Below are 24,042 nucleotides of genomic sequence, written 5' to 3' on the forward strand. Positions count from 1 at the left end.
CATGCTGCCATGTGGCCTAACAGGGTTAGACATGTCCGTATTGATGTTAAGGGGGCTGCCCGCAATCGCTGAACGATCGCCGACAACGCCTGGAACCTTGGTAACGGCAGAAGAGCCCTGGCCACGGTGGAGTCCAGGACGGCCCCGATGAACTCCACCCTCTGCGTGGGGAGCAGGGTGGACTTGTCTACGTTGATCATGAGGCCCAAGGTAGCAAACAGGCCGGTGATCCTGCGGACGTGGCTGCAAACCTGTAGCTCTGACGTGCCCCGAATTAACCAATCGTCTAGGTAAGGGAACACGTGGATACGACTGCGCCGAAGATGTGCCACAACGACAGCCATGCATTTTGTGACTAACTAACAACTGTAGTAACGGTAGTAACAAGGAGAGCTAGGGACGTGGAGGACAGCAATGCCGCACTCCACAGTTCCAACGACCGACACGGCGGTAAGAAGGAACTGAGGAGCGGGTGGGCCGGCAGGGGTATATATTGAGCGCCATGGCGGCGCCGCTCTAGGGGGCGACCTGCCGGCCCACTGGAGTTGCTAGGGTAAAAAAGTTTCCGACGAGCGTGCACGCACGGCGCGCACACCTAAGTGGAATGGATGTGAGCAATCACTCAAAGAAGAACTTTTGTTTCATCAAATATTTGTTTTTCATTACAGATCCAGCTGACCCAATCCCCCTCATTTACAATACAAATTGCTCCCCCTGAGTTTCTGACCTGACTAAAGCAATATACAGTAATCACGTTAGAAAAGAATTCTGACTCAGAGTTATTATATTATATTCTTTTTAATCACTGAAATCACAGCAGGCCAAAAGGTTCGCCATTGCTACAGGCCTTCATTATAAATATTTAACAGCATAAAAGAAAAAAAACATATTCATACGTAGCCGAGGTTAGATACACGAACAGCAGTTCTAGTACACTCTCTTCTGGATCCGAGTTTTAAGGCAACAAAAATTAGTACCATTCAGTATTTCCACCTGGGTTCTGGATTTACTTTCTGGAGTAGAAAGCAGTGTAATTCCTGTGTGTGCCTGAGTTCAAGTGTGGGTGTATACTGCAGACCAGCTGCATTGGGAATAAGAGTCAATATTAGTAAGGGCATGATAATAGTTCTAGAAGCAAGTTATTCATTCATCTTTGCAGCAAACACTAGAGTATACGGGACACAGTCTCTGTGAGGTAACCATCATCTAAAGGCACTAGCTTATACATTATATTTTCCACATAGGGCAGAAATTATGCCTAACTTCTTTCCTCAGGCTGGGAGGTGGTGCACTCTGCTGCACGATCTCCTGTTTCCCTTTTAGTGGGCTCAGGAATTTTAGTGCTAGAGAAGCCTGAATTTGATTCTCCTCAGTCAGTTTATTTCCCTATGAGCCCTCTGAGGGGCTGTTTCAAAAGGCGGGTATTTCCAAAGCCTACCAGAGAACGCAGACTGCTAGGTCTGCTTCTCTTAGGTGTACACAACAGTGCCATATAACCAGTGTCATAGAAAGTGGACTTGCCATGTGATGGGAGAAGGGAAAGTCTTCTGACTAACTGCCAGATTCAGATGTTCAGTCAGTTTTTAAGATGGGGGCAGCATATGTTGTTGACCCAATCCATCCCTATTGTAATGACAATGACTTCATCAGTATTACACAATAATGCATCCCAGTATAAGGACCAATGAATCCCACATTCACCTACAAAAAAGCTTGCCCGGAAACCCTAGAGATACTTGCTATCACCACGGTGAGGTCTCAGTGCCATAATATACCTGGCAGTTCTATTATACAAAGCACAATCCCCCTGTAATGCCACAGACATACACAAAGACAGAAGGAGGATACACGGTATTTTGCTTTTGGGGCCTGATACTCCTTGCCCTGAAGTCAGAGAGAGCAGAGCTGTGTCCACTCTACAGAGCGGGTGGAAAAAAAAAATCTCAAAAAAAATCTGTCAACTAATTTTATGGTAATATGATGAACAATTTCCCCCCACAAAGACTTTTGGCTCCTCTCTTACCATAAGCACCCCGTATCTCCCACCCAAAACCAGAGCATTGTTTGATAACATGCTTTTTTTTTTTTAAATGAGCACCCACTGTTTAAGTTACTTAAAGAGGCCCCGGTATATTTAAATGACCACTTAAAACAAACTGTATACCATTTATTCCCATACCTGCATCATGCATACATTAAATAATTTCGGCCCTGATCTGCAAAAACTTATACACGCATACTTTACTTCAGGGTACGCGAGTAGGCCCACTAACTCCAATAAGACAACTCATATACATAAAAGTTAAATACAAGCATACTCCTTCAAAGGAGAGAGAGATTTCTTAGCATCAGGATCAGTTTGGCAACCAGCCCATAAGCAGAACTGTTGCCAAAATCAATAGCAGTTCTACATTCAGAGCATCTGTAGGATTGGGCCAACATGGTGAAGTTAGGAAAAAAGGAAAACTTTTCCGTAGCAAGTGTAAGTCTTCTTTAAACAAGGACCCAATTCTGCTCCCATTGAAATAAATGACAAATCTCCATTGGACTTCAGTGGCACAGGATTGGGCCCTCTCTTTCTTTTAGTAGCCACTGCAGTTTTGTGAATCTTTTAGACCTTAACTACTTTTCATGCTGTTATTTTAAAATACACACAAATGTCTTTACTGCAGTTTTTTGTCTTGCCCCATATTATATGCAAAAATCCCAATTTAAGCCAACAACAGTCTTCTAAATAATAGAGAATGTGTGTGTTTAAAGGCATGAGTTGAGTTAAAAATCTATTAAATCCTGGTTTTTGAAAGCAAACTCTAGATATTTCTCATTTAAATAACTATTTGGCTGTAATGAATAATCATATGCAAAATGGAGACCTCAAAACATCCTTTACCCTAAAAGTAAATTAAAAGAGCAAAGGTGTTTCTGCAGATAAAGACTAGACTAACTTTCAGAGCACACTGCGGCTTTCAAGAACTTGTTTAACAAAAGATTGCACATGCATGTTAAGAGAAGAGAGATGATGTTTATAAGCCATGTAATAAGCCAGAATTTGTCACACTTTGTGAGAGCTCTATCTTGCTCTTAACTTCTCCACAGAGGCAGCTTTAAACTGCTTAAGATCTACTCTTCCTCTCCTGCCAAAATTCCCATGGCAAAAGGTACAGGTGGCCCAGGAAAGTCTGCCAGGTTGACCTTGCAGAAGGCTTGGTCTTGCAAAGTGCTGAGTGCCCTCAATTCCCCGTGAAGTCCGTGGGAGGTAGGTTCCTTAGCACCTTACAGGCTCTGAATTTTCTGGCATTCTTCCCTTGAGGGAGGTGTTTGAGGGCAGGGAGTAGGGCCTCTCACCCCACAGATCTCCAGGGTTCCTGAGGAAGGAAATCCACAGTTCCTCAGAGGTCCTGGTCCTCCCTCTCCCCTGACAGCACAGCTTTCAGACTCCCTGGCCTGCATAAAACCCCCTGGCAGAGACGGGTGCAGACCTGGGGCCACTACTAGCAGCATCAGCATAGGTTCAGATATCCACAGCCTGGGAAGGGGAGAATGTGATGAGGACAAGCTCTTGCCACTACCATTCCTCCAAATCCTGCAGAGTATTTGTAGAGGGAGTTCCATGGGTTCCAGGGCTAGGAGATGCTGCTGCAAAGGCAGCCTTCTCACCCACACACCTTCCAGTGAAATCTGCTGTGTCCACTCCTTTCAGAGAGGAAGAGGGCCTTGGCAAATAAGTAACTCAGAGATGAAAATGTACATCAGACTTTAAAACAAACCAGTAAATATCTTCCTCTAAATAACAGGAACAAAAAGCATCTTGAATTAATTTAGACTGACAAAGATCAAACAGTACAAGTTAAAACAAGTAGGTGAGCAATTATTCAGTATACTTTAGCTTCAAACACAAACATATACACTCCTTCCCAATTGCTTAATGCTGCTGCCTAACTCTCTGTAAATACACTAGGAGAAAACAAAAGTTCACATCACTCATAATTTATAGAACTGTAACAAAGAAAGTAGGATAATCCTCCATTGCCCCAATGATGAGGGCTTTGGGATTGCTCACATGAGAAACAAGACACCATGTGGAACCGGAGGCTGAATTTTCCATCAGTTCAGAGAAGTCTTCTCCAGTGTAACTCACAGCAGAATGACAGGCCAAGAGAGGCTTTCCACAGAGTAACTTTTCATTCTCTCATTTCCCTTCCCTCTTAGTGTTAGAGAAGAGAGTGACAGTTTAAACCCAAGGAGAAGCCGCCAATATCTATTGAATAGTAAGTTGCCCTGTACTTGAGTGTCATTGACTAGTTTTCCATGGGTATATTTTTAAATCAACGAGCAGACTTCTTGTGAGATTGCATTTCCTCTGGTCTGACTGCAGCCCAAAATAACCCAATCATCTCTATTCTGCATCATGCAGATGTTGCCCTAAATGACTGAGGAGTCTATTGTGTTTAAAAGAGAGTCCAGTTCTTGTTAGTGTTTTCACATCTTCCCCAAATTATGACCAGAAACGCACGCATACCAGTGGCTTTCTGAAAGTCAGTATCACTAATAAAACATAGCCATGGGATTGCTGATCTCTTGAGGATAGAGCACTAGTGCCAGGCCTGGCATTTATGCCTCATCCCTATGAAAGTTATTCATATATTCTCCAGTCAGAATGCTTTAGTTTACAAGGAATAGTCAGTGATGTTCATTAGTTGCCAATTTACACTGCTTCCCACCCATGCACCTTGGCACAATCTTAGATTGCAACTGCTTTTTCCAAACACCTACTGGGTGTGGCTGCAAGCACTACAGGCTTCGATCCTCTGCAGAGCTGAGCAGCCTCCACTTCCACTAAGGTAAATAGAGTTGAGGGTGCTCAGCACCTGACAGGATTTGGTCCTTATGCGTTACTACATCTGGTTCAGCCTTCGTGTGTATAGCGCTGCTGCTGCATCAGCATCGCCCCTCCCCCTCCCTGTTGTTCAACAGCTGCATATTGAGCCCTCCAGTTCCATGTTCTAGTTTTTGTACATCTTGGAACTGATTCTGCTCCTGCTGAAATCGACAGTAAAACTCCCCATCATGCCTCAGAGTCAAGGGCACTAGCATAGGAATGTTTCACTCAATACTAATGCAGTGACTACCAGTCCTTAATAATATTCCTCCCTCACTCATCTGGAGGCTGTAAATCTTTGGGGATATTGGGGCTTCAGAGATAAACTACCCCACTTGCTCAATAACTCGCTGAACAGCCCTAACCAACCATCCTTTCTGGCCTTCGTTATAGGACTTACTTGCCAACCTCATTCCAGTGGCATCGTCCCAAAGGTCAGCAGTCACAATGAAGTACATGCAGAGGCATTCACCTAATGGAGGGGTCATAAAAACCAGTTTGCTGTGCTCTGTTGGGGTGTTTGCTGATCTGATCGAGCTCTGGGCCAAAATCAGAGTCCAGAGCCTTGGCTGGTTTGTGGCCAGAGCAGGGCAATTAGGGCAAACTGAGGGCATCGGATTGGAAACCTGCCCATCACTACTAATCGCATCATAGTTCTCCCCTGCAGATGTTAAACCAACGCCCTTCCCACTGACTACGCTTGCTTGTACAACTGATTAAACCTTTCCCTGGCTGAACCATCTCAGCATAAAAATCTGCTGTTGCTGGGTTCCGTTTATTTCTACTCACATTGTGGCAAATGAGGCTATGTAATAAATTGTTAATAGAGATTAATATTTTACGGTGTTAAACACCCAGCAAAAGTTTCCTCCGCTAATCTAGACAACCTTAGAGATACTGTGTGCATAGGAGAGAGAGGAAGAAAGAGGGGTGGATGAAAGGAGAGTGGGGAGATGGGAAAGTTGCTTGTCTCTGCTCCATTTGCCTGGAGACCATATCTGCACTGCTTTCTTGCATCCTCTACCACAAGAAACAAGGAACAGCATTATCAATAGCTTTGAAAGAGCCCTATCTGTCCTCACAACAGAGTGACTGCTGCACCTGGAAGTTGCTGTTGTCATTGGAAATAGTGACAGAGGGTGACTTTGGCTGGGATGCTGAGAGCTACAGTTTTGTGGGACAAAATGCCCCTCTCTTGACATTCGGTGAAAAACAAAACAAAAACAAAAGAATCAGCTGGGCCCAATTCTGCAAAGTGAAGTTGAGCACACTCAGCAATTTCTAGGAAGCACTTCTCACCTTTCAGGATTGGCTCCTCTCAGCTCTAGGCTAAGGATACTGGGGGAGAAAAATGGAGGGCCAGGAGCGGGAGGAATGTATATATTAGAATATCAAACGTGAGCCAGATTCTGCCACTGTTAGCTGAGAAATACTTTATTCCTCCATTCATTTCAGTAGGATTACTCCTGGAGTAAGATACTATACAGTGGGAGTAAGAGTGGCAAAAACTGGCCCTATTTTTTTTTTTATTTTTTTTTTTAACTTCAAGCAATTAGCTAGCAAAAGAAAGTTGTTACTGGAAGAGATGTTTGGTTGAAGAATATTGCTACTTTGCTCCGGCTCATTCCTGGAATGTAGTTACCACTGGTTAGCTATTTTAGTCAGCACTCTTTCATGGTGGATCTTGGAGGAAACCGTACACTATACTATCAAACAGGGTTGTAGAAATAGCTTAGCTCTGATGCAAAAGGATTTAGTTAGCATTTAATTAGCCTTCAATACAGTTAGGATACATTGGGGATGTCAGTTCACAGATACTAAACAGCAGTGGAAACAGCTGGTTTTTTAAATAAAAAGAAAATGTACCTGTATACCAGTTTCTACAAAGCTTTAGTACACACAGTATGCAAATAATATCTATCGCATATTTAACACACACATAGCTGTGCACCCACTGGGAGGCATTTTCTTTGATTAAAAGGCATGGGTGTTTAAAAAGGAAAAACATCTGCCATTTTTGCTTTCTGAATGGAACAAAAAAGTAAGGATCTAATCCTGCAAGCCCAGTTCACGTAAGTAATCCTTATTCATGTGAGCAAATCCATTTGTGTCAATGGGCTTACTCACAAGTGATGGTTGCAGAGTTACGCTCTAAATCTCTGCAAACATGAAGCCTTCATCATGCTCTTGAATCTGTTCCCAGAACTCTAAATAGGCATAATTATGAAATAGGTCTGAGCTGGATAAACACTGTAGAAGTGAGTACTGAGCCCTCCTGACTCACACCTTTTTCACAGCAGTGTTGATGTCTGAGCTTCATGGACAAAATGAAAAGCTTAGGAAGTGTCTGTGTGCACAGAGCTCTTTTCTAAAGTGACTTTTGCAAGAGATAATGGGAGACAGATTGCCGTCACGTACATATTTTCAGCATCCAGATATTTTCAAACGTAATTTGCTGCTCAGACTTTATGCAACAAAGTCATCCTAGCGTACCATGCTAATGCACAAGCAACAGCATAGGTGACCATATTTACCAAGATGGCTTTGTATATCTTGCTCCGGTTTAAAAAAAATTATTATTAGGATGTGGACATTCAGCAGCCAAGTGAGATGCCTGGTTTGTTTGTGCTCAGATTGCTATTCTGCATCACAACCATTTCACAGCCAGGCTGGCATTGGAGTTCTGGGAACAAACTGAAAGCTCTGAAAGTGCTTTTGTGCACAGAAACCTTTTTCTAAAGAACTATAAAGATTCTTAGAATCAGTATTAATAAACTGATATCCTTGGAGGATTTGATGAAACATGCTTGTCAGAAACCACTTCACAGACTGAAGATATGTTCCAGCAGGCAGGCAGAGAGGTCTGTGGCTTATTAATTGTGCATGACATGATACGAACTCACTGATGTGACAGACGGTTGTACTTCTCTTTACTTTCACTTGGGAAGATTTTTCAGTAGCTCTTGAGATCAGAAAAAGGCACGGGAAAAGAAATCGACCAGCCTGGAAAACATTACATGTTCAAATAAACATATCTGTGATACGAGTGGAGCTCACACACATACAAACCTTGGAAAAAAAATCTAGCTAATGTCACTGTATCCTCTTACTGTAAACTACTGATTGGGGAAAATGCATACTGGAAATCAACTGGGGAAAAATGTGTACTGTAACAAGTCCTCCGACAGGCTAATTCTTGGAATTAGCAGTACTGACTAGTAGTGACGCTGGTACACAGCTGCTGGAGTCGTGCCTTTCTCTATATGCTTCAGGTGACAGGAGTGGCAAAGCAAATGTTCATCGAGCGGATAACAGCGATGTCCATCTTCATCATTGAGTTCCATCCCACAATCCTACAGAAAGACCAGAGTGGCTATTAAAATGTATATTTGCTTTCTGCTGCAAGAACCGGCTAGTACCCAACACCAGTATTTAAAGGAGATCAATTCCCTGATAAGGACATGAGCACTTAAACTGTTGACAGCTCTTTCGAAATAAGCCCCTAGTACCTAGATTTGTCATGGGCAGGAAAGTATCCATCATAAGCACTGTAAGATTCAACCTCCAGCACAGTAAGGTTAGTCTGGTTTAGTAGTTTTTCTTTATTACTTAGATCTTATGGTGAGTTATGTCCGTATACATCTTAGATACACTAGCATTTTTCTTAAAGTCTCCATGCTGGATTCATCATTGTTTTACTCCACTGAAGTCCCTAGACATATTATGTTGTTAAGTTCCTACAGCAATTAACTGCTGAAAAATGTCCAACAAGAGATTGCGGTTGCTGATCTGCTCAGTTCCCAAGATATCTGTGTATTTTGTTTCTTTTTAAAATAGTATTTTTTTCACTTTGCCCTTAGAAAGCTGTTGACCCACCTCACAGTGATAACATTCCACGTGGTAATCCTTGTCCATGGACACAACCCGAATTGTCTCATCAGACCCCTGTAAATATTAAAGCAAAAAATATATTAAACAGATGGCGGGTAAAGGAGGATGGGACACATGGGTTCTGTGAATTTCTTCCTGCAGCAATGTGGATACTGAACAAATGCATGAGGGCCACTGGCAGAAAACCTCAGATAAAGCCTGCCATCTGCAGATCTGCTTTCAGCAAAGCTTCATCATCAATCTACTGTAGGAATCCCTGGAAAACTGATCATCAGAGACGAAAAGAAAGATTTCTGCTCGCCACGTCAATCCCAAATGGATACAGCAAGGAGTATGTGAAATCCTTCAATATTTCACATTTCTGAGAAAATATCAGCATTTTTAACTGGTTCTACCAGAAGACAGCAAATTAACAAGATTATCATGAATAAGAACTCGATTCTAGTCGAGGGCACTCCCTCATATGTGGAACACTCTTCAAAATCAGCAACTTGGTATTGACTAAGAGACAAGTTAGTTTGACCTACCAGTAACAGTGATGAAACCTCACAGAAGGTGTGAAGAGCAGATTAACCCAGTGGTAGAAAACTGAACTATCAAGCAAAGGAACTACTGAGTCTCAGACACTGCACTTTAACCTTGGGCCAACAGAGGATGAGATTGCTGTGAAGGCAACACTCTGGAGGAAACAACGTACAGCTCTTGTGAGCCAGGAAAACATATAGTCTGACAGAGAGTTAAGCATGAAGGAAAAAATGGCATGATCCGAGGGGTCCCCAAGAAAGCAGTGGAGTAAGAACTGTAAGCAATAGCAAAAAAGGTTCTTACCTCAGTCGGCAGAATGGGATGTCCACATGCTGCACATTTTGGAGCTAAAACTCTATAAGAGCAATGAAAAATTACAGTTACACTCATACCATCAGTATGAAAGAGGCTTGTATGTTCTGAATAAGAGGTAATTTGCAGTATGTGTTTTTTCACTTTATCTGCAAGGATAGTTGTGTGAAGAGCTTTTCATTCCAAGTGTTTGTTAGCTCATTTTGTAAACAAACTGGATACCACCATATAGCCCTCATATTGGCTCGAATGGCTGCACAATCTGCAATAAACATTACTTATGAAGGAAGTAGTAAATCCCAGGGCCAGTCAACACATTTTTTATACATCCAGGCCATGGAGCATCCGGACCATGGAATTTATCAACAAATATTGTATGTGATCCATTAAAAAAAAAAAAAAAGTCATTTATGCCAGTTATATCCTGGTGTGACCGACAGAAACTGCTCCGATCTGAGGAACTGCCATTTTGAAATAAACACTTTTGAGAGCCTATTTCTGAGGCCAACTCTCAGTACTTTGTTTTCTCTAGAAGGGAAGGGCACCTGTTTAGACATGTTTTTCAAAACTGAAAACTTTTAGGAGTGGTGAGCAGGGCTAGTTATTCTCAGAAGGAGCCATACCAAGCTGGTAGCTGCAGATCCTCAGATAAAACAGTTACTCACCTTCTCGTAACTGTTGTTCTTTGAGATATGTTGTTTATGTCCATTCCAATCAGGTCTGAACGCGCTATGTGCATGGGCGTCAGAAAGTTTTTCCCTTAGCAGCTCCCGTCGGGTTGGTTGTGGAGCCCCCTGGAGTGGTGCCTTCATGGTGCTGGATATACGACCCTGCTGACATGAACCCCCTTCAGTTTCTTCTTGCCGGCTACTCCGACAGAGGGGAAGAAGGGTGGGTATTGGAATGGACGTGAACATATCTTGAAGAACAACCGTTACGAGAAGGTGAGTAACTGTTTTTTCTTCAAGTGCTTGTTCACATCAATTCCAGTCAGGTGACTCCCAAGCTCTACCCTGGAGGTGGGATCAGAGTCAAAGAATCGCTGATTGGAGCGCCGCTCTGCTGACTGCCGCCTCCTCTCTGCTGTGCTGGGTGATAGCACAGTGAGTGGTAAACGTATGTACCGATGACCAACCTGCTGCTCTGCAGATCTCCTGTATCAGGACCTGTCATAACATTTTTTCCCAGATCTGGACCTTAGCGTCCAAAATATGGGTGTTAGCATGAAAACTTCCAAGCTTAGTTACCAGCTTGGACCTGGTAAAGCTGCCACCAGCCAGGAATTATATAGTGCCTAGCTCACTGTGGTCTCCCCAAAACCTTCCCTGGGGGACAGATGCCTTGACTCCTACAACAAAGGGAAATAAACCCCATCCCTTGTTTCCTGGTTACTTCTTCCCAGGCTCCCCTCCCTGGACGACCCTAGGAGATTCCCTGCTTCCAGTCCTGGAAACACAAGTACCAAGAGAGCTAATTTCTCTCCCCCCCTCCCTCACCCAGAGGGTATGCCAAGTCAGGCTTAGTAAATCTAACACAAAGAGATTTTCCCCCTGACTTCTTCCTCCCACCAATTCCCTGGTGAGCTGCAGACTCAATTCCCTGGAGTCCCCACTAAAGAAAAACTCCAACAGGTCTTAAAAAGAAAGCTTTACATAAAAAAGAATGAAAAAGACATTAAAAATAGGCTCTGTATCAAGTTGACAATATACAGGGTCAATTGCTTAAAGGAAAAAAATGAATAAACAGCCTTATCCAAAAAGAATACAATTTAACACATTCCAGCAACTACACACGTGTAAATACAAAAAAAACAATATAAACCTATTGTCTTACTATCCTTGTACTTACAACTTGGAAACAGAAGATTAGAAAGCCAGGAAATAGAAAAATCACTCTCAGAGCCGAGAGGGTCAGACACAAGACAAAGAACAAAGAATTCACACCCCAAAACTTCCCTCCACCCAGATTTGAAAAAATCTTGTTTCCTGATTGGTCCTCTGGTCAGGTGTTTCAGGTTACTGTTGTTACCCCTTTACAGGTAAAAGAACATTAACCCTTAGCTATCTGTTTATGACAGGACCTGGGCCAGGAAAGCAGCTGATGAGGTTTGTTCCCTTGTGGAATGTGCCATAATAGCAGAGGGTGGGACCTTGGCCAACTCATAACAGATATAACCTGTCCAGGCCCTTGAGGAAACGCCCTACCATGGGGTTGGCGAATACGGAACCAGATGCTGCTCCCAGATGGAAGGCTGAGATAGCAGCGAGGTGTACCTTAACTGATGGTGCTGCCAGGTCTTGTTGTTTCAGGTGCAGGAGAAACTCCAGGATGAGCGGTACAGGCACCTGGAGTGGAGGTGTGTAATTCTGGGCACACCAGCAAGTGAACCTTTTCCACTTAGCTAGATACGTGACCCTGGTGGATGGTTTCCTGCTGCCTAGTAGGGCATCCCTCAATGGTCCTGAGCATAGGAGCTCCATCAGGTTTAGCCATAAAGCTTCCAGGCCATAAGATGGAGGGACTGGAGGTCCAGGTGGCGAAGGCAACCGTGGTCCTGTGTGAGCAGATCGGGATAGAGCTGTAATACTATCATGCTGTCCACTGACAGCTCCAGAAGCGTGGTGTACCAATGTTGATGGGGCCATGCTGGGGTCAGCAGGATTACCTTTGCCTTGTCTCTGCAGATTTTGAGCAGTACCTTGTGCATGAGTGGGAACGGTGGGAAGGCATACACGAGGCAGTCTCCCCAGAGTAGCAGGAACGTGTCCGAGATCAAACTCGGGCTGTGTTTCTGGAAGGAGAAGAACATTGGGCACTTTCTGTTGCTCTGGATGGCAAACAAATCGAGTTGGGGAAATCCCCACCTTTGGAAGATGGAATGTATGACATCTGGACCACTCGTCATTGCAGAAGGACCTGCTGAGGTGATCTGCTACTTCGTTCTGCATGCCTGGGAGATAGGATGTCTCCAGGTGAATGGACTGGGCTATGCAGAACTCCCATAGCTGGAGGGCTTCCCAACATAGGGGAGAGGACTGGGCTCCACCCTGCTTGTTGACGTAAAATGTGGCTGTGGTGTTGTCTGTCATCACTGCCATGCATTGGCCTTGCAGTAGGGATTGGAAAGTTTGGCATGCCAGTCGCACCGCTCTGAGCTCCCTGATACTGATATGGAGTAAGAGCTTGTTCTCTGACCATGGGCCCTGTGTTCAGAGATCTCCCAGATGTGCCCCTCAACCCAGCACTGACATGTCCATTATTAGGGACAAGGAGGGCTGTTGAGGGGGACTCCTGTGCACACCATCCAAGGGTCAAGCCATCAATGGAGGGACCCGATTACTTGCTGTGGGAGTATCATCGCTGAGTTCAGGCTGTTGCGCCCCAGGCAATAGGCCAAAGCGAGCCACGCTTGGAGTGGCCTGAGCCTCAGCCTGGCATGCCGGACTACGTAAGTGCATGATGCTATGTGGCTGAGGAGACTCAGGCATTCCCTTGCTGTAGTGGTCGGGTACCGCCTGAAGTTTTGAATAATGTCTGTAATGGCTTAGAATCAGGTTTCTGGCAGGAATGCCCTTGCCTGTACTGAGTCCAGCACCACCCCCATGAATTCTATTCTTTGGATCGATGACAAGGTTGACTTGTTCACACTGAGGAGTCGTCCCAGTCCCTAGCGGTCGGCAGAATCGAGGCCGGGGTCTGCCACATGGTCTTTATGTTGTTTTGAACAGTCTTGATCAAAGGCAGAGCTACCCATGATGGACCTTCAGGAATGAAAATATCCACCATGGGGTCCTCAGCCTTGACCACCTCCTCCGCTTGCAACCAGACGTTGCAGGTGATTCGCCTAAGGAGATCCTGATGTGCCCTATGGTCAATTGGAGGAGGGCCCAAAGCTCACATCCGTCACAGCTTCATCAGGGGAAGACGACAAGGTGGCCAAAGGAGGTACTGGGTCCTCCTGCCCCTCCAGCTCCCTGACCTCTTGAGTCAGTGCATGCCCCTGCGGCAGCTACAGCTGGGGTGGCTGTAGCCTGACTCTGCAGCTGGTCCTGTGTTGGAGTTGCCTCGGCTGCAACTGGAGTTTGAAGGGGCAGTTGGGACAGAGTGGCCTCGGATCCCCAAGGCGAAGGCCTGTCCCTGGGAGAGTGGGGTGGCCGGTGTTCTGAGGCTACCGATCTTCACCCCCTTGAAAAGGTGTCCTGAATCTGGGGATAAGCCCAGGAGGTCCAAAAGGGCCATTGCGCCAGCAGCTGCCAATGCAGTTGCCAGGTCAGTGACGCTCTCCTTTGTTGCCTCTCAGACCTATGTCGACTGTGCCTCAAGTAGAACGAGTTGGCATCAGACTCTGAGGAAGCGGAACATGGTCATGATGATCACGGCTGTGCTGAGGGCCTATGCACCAATGACTGGTGCCATGATGAGGTGGGGCACCGGTGCTGGGATGACCTCACTGGAGCCGGTGCCTGAGATCTGGCGATGGAGACTGGTAATGAGCGTCTGGTGCCGGCGATTGAGGACGAAGGCCCAGTGCCATGGGTTGGTGCCGGTCCTCTGTTGGCACCAGGGATCAGTGCCGGTCTGGCCTCGGTGCCGGGAAGAGGGAGCATCGTGTCGCTGTGCTGTACGTGCTCTCGTGGGGCTTGGTGCCGGGGAGCGGTGCCACAGCAAAGGCGACCAAGATCAGTGCTGGGTATGGTGCCAAGCCAGGGACTGTGAGTGCCGCATCATAACAGGCTTGCCTCTAGATGGTACTGGTCTTATCGGCACCAGAGGCTTGTCCCTGAGAACTGGGAGCTGTGCAGCCATCATCTTGATCACGTCTCTGGCAGCTTCAAAAGTGTCTGGGGTGGAGGGTGTCTCAAACACCTCCACCTTACACTGCTCTGCCAGAGGGTTGCTACGTGCCGGACTCAACGGTGCCTCTGGGGCACTGAAGTCAACGGTACCAACTCGTGCCCACTTTGCCCTGGGTCATTTCTGGGGTGCGCCCGTGCAGCCCCTGACAGTCCCGCAGTTTTTGAGGCCAGTGAGAGCCTCCTTTTAGCCTTCTTGAGTCACTTGTCCAGGACCGCGGAACTCAAGCAGTGCCGGGCCGCTATTCCTGGCTGCGGTGCCAGGGAACGCCGGTACTGAGGGTCTCTTGCGCTAGAGTCTTTCCTTGGTGCTGTGTCACATACGGATGCCCAAGCATTCTGTACGGACATGCTCGGTGCCAATCTTGGCAGTCCGCAGCTGGCTGTGGGTGGAGAGTGGATTCCACTAAAAGTTGTTTTAGGTGGAAATCATGCTTCTTCTTGGTTCTTGGCCGAAAAGCCCTGCAGATTTTGCACCTCTCTGTTTGGTGCAGACACTTTAAGCAAGAGTCGTAGGGGCCACTGATGGGCACAAGCTTATTGCAAGCACTGCAGGGCTTAAAGCCTTGGGCTTGTGTGGCATGCCCCAGAGCCAAAGGGTGGGTGTGTGTGTGTGTGTGTGTGTGTTAGTAGGTTGGGAGCAGAGTCTCTCCCCAATCCCTATCTAAATTGTCTATACAACTATGAACTAAATTAACTATAACACTAACTTGAAACTCAAATGACTAACAGGAGAACACTAAGGGAGCACCTGCTGAGCAAGTGGGCACTGTTCCAACAGCCGTCACAAATGGTAAGAATGAACTGAAGGGGGGTCAGGTCGGCAGGATCATATATCCAGTGCCAGGAAGGTGCCACTCCAGGGAGCTCCATGCTGACCCGATGGGAGCTGCTAAGGAAAAACTGTCCGATGTCCGTGCATGCGGCGCATGCTCACCTCATTGGAATTAACGTGAACAAGCACTCGAAGAAGAACAGAGCAGTTTCTATCACTAGGTCATACAAGCCATACACTGTAATAGTAGAGTGCCAGCTCTTCTACTGTTAAGGTAGGAAATTGCTTTCTGTTTAAAAGTGATCCGGATATTTAAAAACTTCATGGTCTGGCTCTAAGATTTACTTTTTCATCTACAAGTACTATTTACTGCAGATTATTCAGCCATTCAGGGGTAGATTTCAGGTTGAAGAAGTTCTTGAAAGAACAGTGAACCCCACTTAAATAAGGACTAGGAAGTAGGAATAGGACAGCATTGCATTATCTGTCTAAAAACAAAAAAAACGGCAACTGTTTAAAATGGCTACTCAGAGAGGTGGAAGTGGGGACAGGGAAAATTAGACATAGGAATAATCCATGCACAGACATATTAAAAGACCTGGGGCCTGATTTTATTGCAGTGGGGCAGGATCAAGCCTGAATAGCATTTTGGGTGGGTTCAAATAATTTCAAGTGCAAGGGAGAGTGTGCATTACTTTATCGTAATAGTTACATCTACAAGAAAGTAAAACTTTAGCACAAGTGCAACATAAGACAATTCTATGAAGCACCCGGGAACAGGATTACTGTATATTTCAATACCCCCCTTGATCATAAGAGGACTCAGGCACCAGAATACAGTAAGTGAATGGCTCAAAGTGTATGTCAACTGGTAGGTCTAATACTACCTATGACAGTGGCCCTTTAATCTCCCTAGATAGTATATTACTAGTGATTTGCAAGCCGATTTTTAAAAAATGATCTCATTTGTTTAATTGACTAACCATATAAAAAGGTGGATACTAACCCCCACCTCCCAAAAAACCCCACCATTACACACACACACGTTCAGCACTAACTTCCTAATCATATTTGGTTCTTACAAGCCAGAGTCAGCCCCTGGTATAACAAAGTGCAGCTTCCATTGGCTTCAAAGGCATTTACCAGTACTTCAGGGCTGATTTAGTTCTTATTCCTTTACAAACATTAACTAACTGAACCCTACATTTCCCCTGAGAGATAGGTGATTATTACATCAATTTTGCAGATGGTGTTAAGTGACTTACCCAAGGACACAGAGGAAGTCAGTGGCAGAAGGAAAGGAAGAGGTCAGGCATTCCTAGCACCCAGTCCCATGCTCATTCCACTAGTCCATACACCCACACTATTTTGAAGATTGAATTAGTGGGGTTTCAACTAGGTTTACTTAGCTGTTTACTGTGTTCTTACTTGTGGTAATCTCTGACGCAGTAGATTTTGTTCTCAGCGTCTACAGTGAATGGCACTCCATCCAGACATTCATTACAGATCACACAACGGAAGCAGCCTGGATGGTATGATTTCCCAAGAGCCTGCAGGATCTGCAATAAACCAGAGACAGAAGAGAGCTCATGGACAGGCATTAAAAGATGAGAGTACAGCAGTAGGAGCATACTTCCAACCACCTGGCCAGAATGGTGATGGTGACTGTGAAATGCTAAGGGACATTAGAGAGGCTACAAAAACAGAAAACCCAATAATAATGGGGAATTTCAACTATCCTCGTAGTCACAGGGTATACATCACCTCAGGATGAGCTGCAGAAATAAAATTTCTAAACACCATTAATGACTGTTTCTTGGAGCAGCTAGTCCTGGAACCCACAAGGGGAGAGGCAATTCCTGATTTCATGTTAAGTGGTACACAGGATCTGATCCAAGAGGTGAATATAGCTGAACCGCTGAGTAACAGTGACCATAATGTAATTAAATTTAATACCTTTGTAGGGGGAAATACCAGAGAAACCCACCACAGTAGCATTTAACTTCAAAAAGGGGAACTACAGAAAAATGAAGAAGCTAGTTAAATAGAAATTAAAAGAAATAGTCACAAGAGCGAAATGCCTGCATGTGGCATGGAAACTTTTAAAAAATACCATAAGAAAGGCTCAAATTAAATGTATAACCCAAATTTAAAAAAAAAATACAACCAATAAGAGGGTCAAAAAATGCCATCATGGATAAACAGAGTAAAAGAGGTGTTTACAGGGGAAAAAAAAATTGGAAATCATATCCTGCTGAGGAAAATAGAAAGGAACATAAACTCTGGCAAATCAAGTATAATTAGGCAGGCCAAAAAAGAATTTGAAGAGCAACTACCAAAAAAACACAAAAACTAAACATAATTTTTTTTTTTAAAGTACATCAGAAACAGGAAGCCTTCCAAACAATCAGTGGGGCCACTCGACGATTGAGATACTAAAGGAGCACTTAAGGAAAACAAGGCCATTGTGGAGAAGCTAAATGAATTCTTCACATCGGTCATCACTGCAAAGGATGTGAGGAAGATACCACATCAGAGTTATCCTTTTTAGCGGACAAAATCTCAACTACTGCCCCACACTGATGCATAAATAGAAGAGATTTTGAACAAATTAATAAAACAAACAGCAATAAGTCACCAGGTGATATTCACTCAAGAGTTCTGAAGGAACTCAAATGTGAAACTGCAGAACTACCAACTGTGGTATGTAACCTATTGCTTAAATCAGCCTTTGTATCAGAAGATTGGAGAATAGCTAATGTAATGCCAATTTTTAAAAACAGGCTCCAGAGGTAATCCTGGCAATTACAGGCAGGTAAGCCTAACTTCAGTACCAGGCAAATTGGTTGAAACTATAATAAAAAACAGAACTGTCAAACTGAGATGAACTCTACGTTTGGGAAGGGTTAACATGGCTTCTGTAAAGGGAAATCCTCACCAATCTATTAGTATTCTTTAAGGGTGTCAAACATGTGGACAAGGGAAATAGTGTACTTGGAATTTTAGAACGCTTTTGACAAGATCCCTCACCAAAGGCTCTTAAGCCAACTAAGCAGTTATGTGGTAAGGGGAAGGTCCTTTCATGGATCAGTAACTGGTTAAAAGATAGGAAACAAAGGGTACTTTTCTCCACTAAGTTTTTTAGTGGAGAAAAGTAAATAGCAGAGTCCGTCCCCCCCACCCACCTAAAGAATCTGTACTGGGACCAGTTCTGTTCAACATATTCATGGAGATAGGGGTAAACCCCAAAGATGGCAAAGATTGCAGATGATATAAAATTACTCAAGATAGTTAAGTCTAAAGCAGGGGCGGCTCCAGGCACCAGCATGCCAAGCATGTGCCTGGGGTGGTAAGCCACAGGGGGTGCTCTGCCGGTCGCCGCAAGGACGGAAGGCAGGTTGCCTTCAGCAGCATGCCTGCAGAGGGTCTGCTGGTCCCGTGCTTTTGGTGGACCTCCCACAGGAGTGCCGCCGAATCCACAGAACCAGGGACCTCTCGCAGGCAAGCTGCTGAAGGCAGCCTGCCTGCCGTGCTTGGGGCAGCAAAATCCCTAGAGCTGCCCTTGGTCTAAAGCAGGCTTTGAAGAGTTACAAAGCGACCTCACAAAACTGGGTAACAGGGCAACAAAATGGCAGATGAAATTCAGTGTTGATAAATAACAAGTAATGCACATTGGAAAACATAATCGCAATTATACATACAAAATGATGGGGTCTAAGTTATCTGTTACTACTCAAGAGAGATCTTGGAGTCATTGTGGATAGTTCTCTGAAAACATCTGCTCAATGTGCACCGGTAGCCAAAATAGCTAATAAAATGTTAGGCACTATTATGAAAGGGATAGAAAATAAAACGCCACTATATATATCCATGGTGCGTCCACACCTGGAATACTGAGTACAGTTCTGGTCGCCCCATCTCAAAAAGCCTATTTTGGAATTGTAAAAAGTACAGAGAAGGGCAACAAAAATGATTAGGGGTATGGAATCACTTCCACATGAAGAGAGATTAAAGAGACTGGGGCAGTTCATCTTAGAAAAGAGATGACCAAGAGGCGATAAAAGAGAGGTCTATAAAATTACAACTAGTGTGGAGAAAGTGAATAGGGAAGTGTTATTTACCCCTTCACATAACCCAAGAACCAGATGTCACCCAATGAAATTAACAGGCAGCAGGTTTAAAACAAACAAAAGGAAGTACTTCTTCACACAACACACATTCACTCTGTGGAATTCATTGCCAGGGAATGTTGTGAAGACCAAAAGTATAACCGAGTTAAAAAAAATTAGATAAGTTCATGGAGGATAGGTCCATCAACAGCGATTAGCCAAGTGGTCAGGGACGCAACCCTATGCCCTGGGTGTCCATAAATGTCTGACTGCCAGACACTGGAACTGGATGACATAGGATGGATCACTGGATAAACTGCCCTGTTCTGTTCACTCTCTCTGAAGAATCTGGCACTGACCATTGTCAGAAGACAGGATACTGAGCTAGATGGACCATTGGTCTGACCCAGTATAGCCATTCTTATGTGCTTATGAAAATAATATACATTACATCAGACAATGGTGTGGTGTCATTGGAAATACTATGTCCTGTTTTAGTAATTTAATTATAAGAATGATTTAGTAGAAATAGAAATGATCTGTAGAAGAGAGCTGGGATCTACACATAGCAAGAAATTCCAAAGACTAGAATTATTGAGCTGCAAAGAAGAGTTGGCAGGGGCTAGATTTAGAGATTCAAAGTTACAAAAGTCAAAGGGGAAAAATGACTGATTTTTCCTTTAAACTCTGTCTGAAACCGTAAGGATATGGGGACACCGCCTAATTAAAGGACTGAAAATACAGAGCCAACATCAGAAAATCTCTCTTTCCGCTCTTCTGCAACAGGCTGAGACAAATGTAGCAAAGAGAGGACCAGCATAGTAACAGATACTACAGTCCAGCCCTCAGCACGCCAATGCCCTACCTGCCCCCCCTCAATGGGCTGCAGGGAGCCAGGCTCTCATGCAGTGGGAGTGGACAGGAACATCAATAACTGCCACAGGAGTTCATAAAAAGTCAAAGTCAGTGTGTTTTTAAATGCCCTGTTCTTCAAAGCAAAGTTCGTTTTGACCGGACACTGAAAACATGTCTGTGCAACAAACATGAATGGATGCTAGTTTTGCTTCCTGGCAATGACAAATCAGAGGATTAGGGTTCTTTCGCTGTCATAAGTCATCACACCAGCTAGACTAACAGATCAAATGAGGTGTTCCTATATATGAATTTCTTTTGCCCTGGAGACATCATTCAAAATGCTGTTTTCTTTCTGAGGCAAGCATCACTTACCATGTCCATTATCAAATGGCCACAAATGAAACACCTGTCAGCTGACTGCTGGAAACCTGAATACTGCAATGAGAAAAAATTGGCTTAACATTTTACAAGGCTGGTTAACACACACACTTTGAGTGATCTGCCTTACTCTGCTCAGCATTCCTTAATGAAGCAAAACTTCCTTTTCTTTAGTCTGAAAAATATTGGGTAGGCCCTCATTAGAATATCTCAAAGTTATAGGGTCAGATTTTCAAAGTTAAGAGGGTCTGCAAGTTCCCATAACACTAGGGTGCTAATTTAAGTTTATATTGAATTTAACGTATGTGAACAAATACCAGATGTACACATCAAATCAGAGATCTACTGGCAATACATACGTGCTTATTTGACCATCATGTGTGCACAAATATCGGGTGTTTATTATGCATGTACACCTCGGATTGGTATGTGTAAATTAGATGTACACAGATAGAACCTGGCCTAACTTGAAAATCTGGCCCACAATCTCACTAGGTTAATAAATGTAAACTTGGAGGGCCAAATTCTACCTTCAGTTATGCTGGTATAAATGTGTTGTGAATACCACTGAAGTCAGTGGACTGTCCCAGCTTAATGTTGGCATAATTCAGAATAGAATTTGGCCCAGAGGATTATTTTTGCCAAGAACTAAACATATGGACCTGATTCTCGATTACGCTAATGCCACTTTTACATCACTGCTGCCAAATGTAATGGACATCCACTTTAAGGCTGCCTTACACAGCGTGACTAGCAGAAAGGGTGTTAGTATAAATGAGCATCAAGCCCACCAAGTATTTTTAATATATTTAATGAGACTGTATGTTTTCCAATGCCTGGATTATTAACATCTATTGTTTTTAAATTACATGAGAGAGAAACGGAAGGCTGACTCCTCTTCTCCCCAGTAGCTGATCAATAAGAGGGCACTTTGGGGAAGAGGGGGAAAGCAGAATGGACTCACTCACTCGCTAACTAACATTTAACTAACAACCAATAACCAACAAACTAACTCTCAAAACAACACAAACAAAAATACAAAATGAAACAAATCACCCTCCCAAAAGTCTTAAACACCCGTAAACTAATGTTTCATTAACTTATTTTTCATACTTTTTTTTCTTTCCGTGCTGACTTTTCTTGTGTTTCCAAGAAATGGCTGTCTCTCTGCCTCGAGTCCAAGGTCATTTCTGTATTCTAAGGCTATTGCGGCATTTCTGTGCCACCCAGATGCACCTACATAGGGACCACCAACCACTCCATACACAACCAAAGGGGCTGCTTTTACAGCAATGCTGTTCACATAGTTTAGCCCAGGACCTAAAGTAAGGGTCTGGTCCAAAGCCCACTGACAGCAACAGACTTTGTAGCGGGCCCTAAGTGTGTCACTTCCACAGCCGTGTGAAAGAGCCGCAGAAGTCTTAATGTTTTTTCAGAGTGTTGTTCTGCAGAGCACCTAAACCATATATGTATTTAATAAAAATTTTAAAGCACTGCTAGGCCTACTCTGTCCACACTACATCAGGGTGGATCATCTCTCTCAGAAATGCCCAGTCAGAGAAAGTTGATAGGAAGAGAAAAATCTGTTGGCTCGCTCATTTCTCTCTCTCCGTTTTTCATGCTCTCTTCCCCACCATATCTGAACACACAACCCAATCCCTTCCCGGTGAATGCTGCTTGTTGCCATTCTTTTGCTGAAATGTCAGTTGTTGGATTCTGTGAGTTGCTAGCGTTCCAGTTTCTGTGAGTCACAGCATGCAAGTTGCAACGGGAGAGGCATAGGGCAGCAATGCACTCACCAGAAAGTCTTCTTCACAGAACACCTTTCCATTAACAAAATAAAAGGCTTTTCCTCTCAGTTTTCGACCTAGGGAGAAACAAGAGGAGGGAGAAAAAAAAGTTAGTAAATGATGAAAAAATACTGCCAAAAGTTGGCAAAAGAGATACATTTGGGGCAGTGTCTGTCTTTTTGTTTTCTGTACAGCACCTGGCAAAAATGGGGCATTAGTTCTTGATTAGAGCTCCTAGGTGCTATGGTCATGATGATGATAATAATAATGATTATGATTACTATTATTATCCAACTGAGCTGAATGCTAGAAATCATTCCAGGCCCAGAATATCACTAACCATGTTTTCTTTTTAATGACAGTCCTGTGATCTTTGGACTCTAATCCCTGTATTGCAACAAGGGTGGTTTCAACAATGAGAGTTTCACATTCCACACAGCTGGATGGTTATCAAAGTCTCAACACCCTTTTATCGAATAAAACTTACCTAAGAAACAACTTCAGCACAACATACTGCTTAATGCCACAAAATACCATCTCCCACACCCATCTCTGAAACTAAGTAAGAGAGGGAGTTCTAGGATCCTGCACGGAGCAGCAGGGACAGTTTGCTGATTCACTCTGGAAGCCACCGCTGGTGAGTGGTTAGATAAATAAGGGTGTGTGCACAGGGGTTTACCTATACTAGATTTTACTTCTTTAAAATTTCCCACCAGTGTTCTTCCAACATAATTAAAGCGTAATCTGTTTTATGTTGTGTACACCAGAGGGCGCTTTCAGACAGGCCAGAAAACACCATGTATGTACTAAGTGAGGAAATCAAATGCTTGTAAAGAGTTCGAGGTCCATGGAAACTTTGCCGATGACTTCAACTGGGCCAGGATTTCACCCTTTGTCTTTAGGGCTCAGTCTGGAGGAGAGTGAAGAATATTACAGCCACATTTCTTGAAAAGTCAGCCACTGTTTGCACATGCAGCAGCCAATTTTATCAGGAGCATAGACAAGTAACAAGTGCATTTTAAGAGACTAGCTCTGATATAAGAACCACCATGTAATAGGGTTTTCTGTCATACTTAAGGAAAACTGAGTTACGATAGGGTTTTTCTGCCAGGTGGGATGGGAAAGCACAGCTTGATAACTACGTTAGGGAATTATGTTCCAGTTTAGCTCTTAGCCTGGGCCCAAAAGACTGTTCAGCATGGCCAAATAGTTTCAGACACCCTCTACAGAAAAACAGACATAATGTTTCAAAATTCCACTGGGTAGTAGCCTGTCAAACTACAGTGTGTGTTTGTTTGTTGGGGGGGGGGGAAGAGTGCATGCTTGCACGCAACACACATTTATGTGAGCAAACACAAGTGTGCATTCTGGGTACAAGCAAAATTTAATGATGCAGCTCACTTTGACAATTTGACTCTCCAGATCAACTAGCATGGAGCATACAAACATATGCACTACAGCAGACTTCAAGGCCAGTGAAAGTTGCAATATATGTAGCATGGGACATTATGAAACAATGACATGTCAATCCACTGCTATGATTCCTTAAAAAGCAATCTCTGTTGACTGGAGGACCAACCCACTAAAAACCCAAACCTTCTCCTAGTGTTAACGTTCTCCCTGCATACAGCAGTCACAGACAAACCCACAGCTGCCTTGCAGAGGTGCACTGGGG

General features: G+C 44.1%; 1 protein-coding gene across 1 annotated transcript in view; it reads right to left on the reverse strand.

The window, feature by feature from the left end:
- Window positions 1–779: 779 nt before the first annotated feature.
- The window catches only part of LIMD1 (LIM domains containing 1), a 59,410-nt gene continuing 36,147 nt past the window's right edge, over window positions 780–24,042 (reverse strand). The window contains exons 4-9 of the mRNA XM_030551163.1: window positions 22,377–22,444; window positions 20,572–20,634; window positions 16,664–16,794; window positions 9,599–9,650; window positions 8,756–8,824; window positions 780–8,232 (exon numbers count right to left, since the gene is read on the reverse strand). Of these exons, the coding sequence (XP_030407023.1) occupies window positions 8,095–8,232; window positions 8,756–8,824; window positions 9,599–9,650; window positions 16,664–16,794; window positions 20,572–20,634; window positions 22,377–22,444 (521 nt within the window). The 3' untranslated portion in view covers window positions 780–8,094. The remainder of the gene's footprint in view (window positions 8,233–8,755; window positions 8,825–9,598; window positions 9,651–16,663; window positions 16,795–20,571; window positions 20,635–22,376; window positions 22,445–24,042) is intronic.

This window comes from Gopherus evgoodei, chromosome 2, assembly GCF_007399415.2.
Source record: "Gopherus evgoodei ecotype Sinaloan lineage chromosome 2, rGopEvg1_v1.p, whole genome shotgun sequence".
NCBI lineage: Eukaryota > Metazoa > Chordata > Testudines > Testudinidae > Gopherus > Gopherus evgoodei.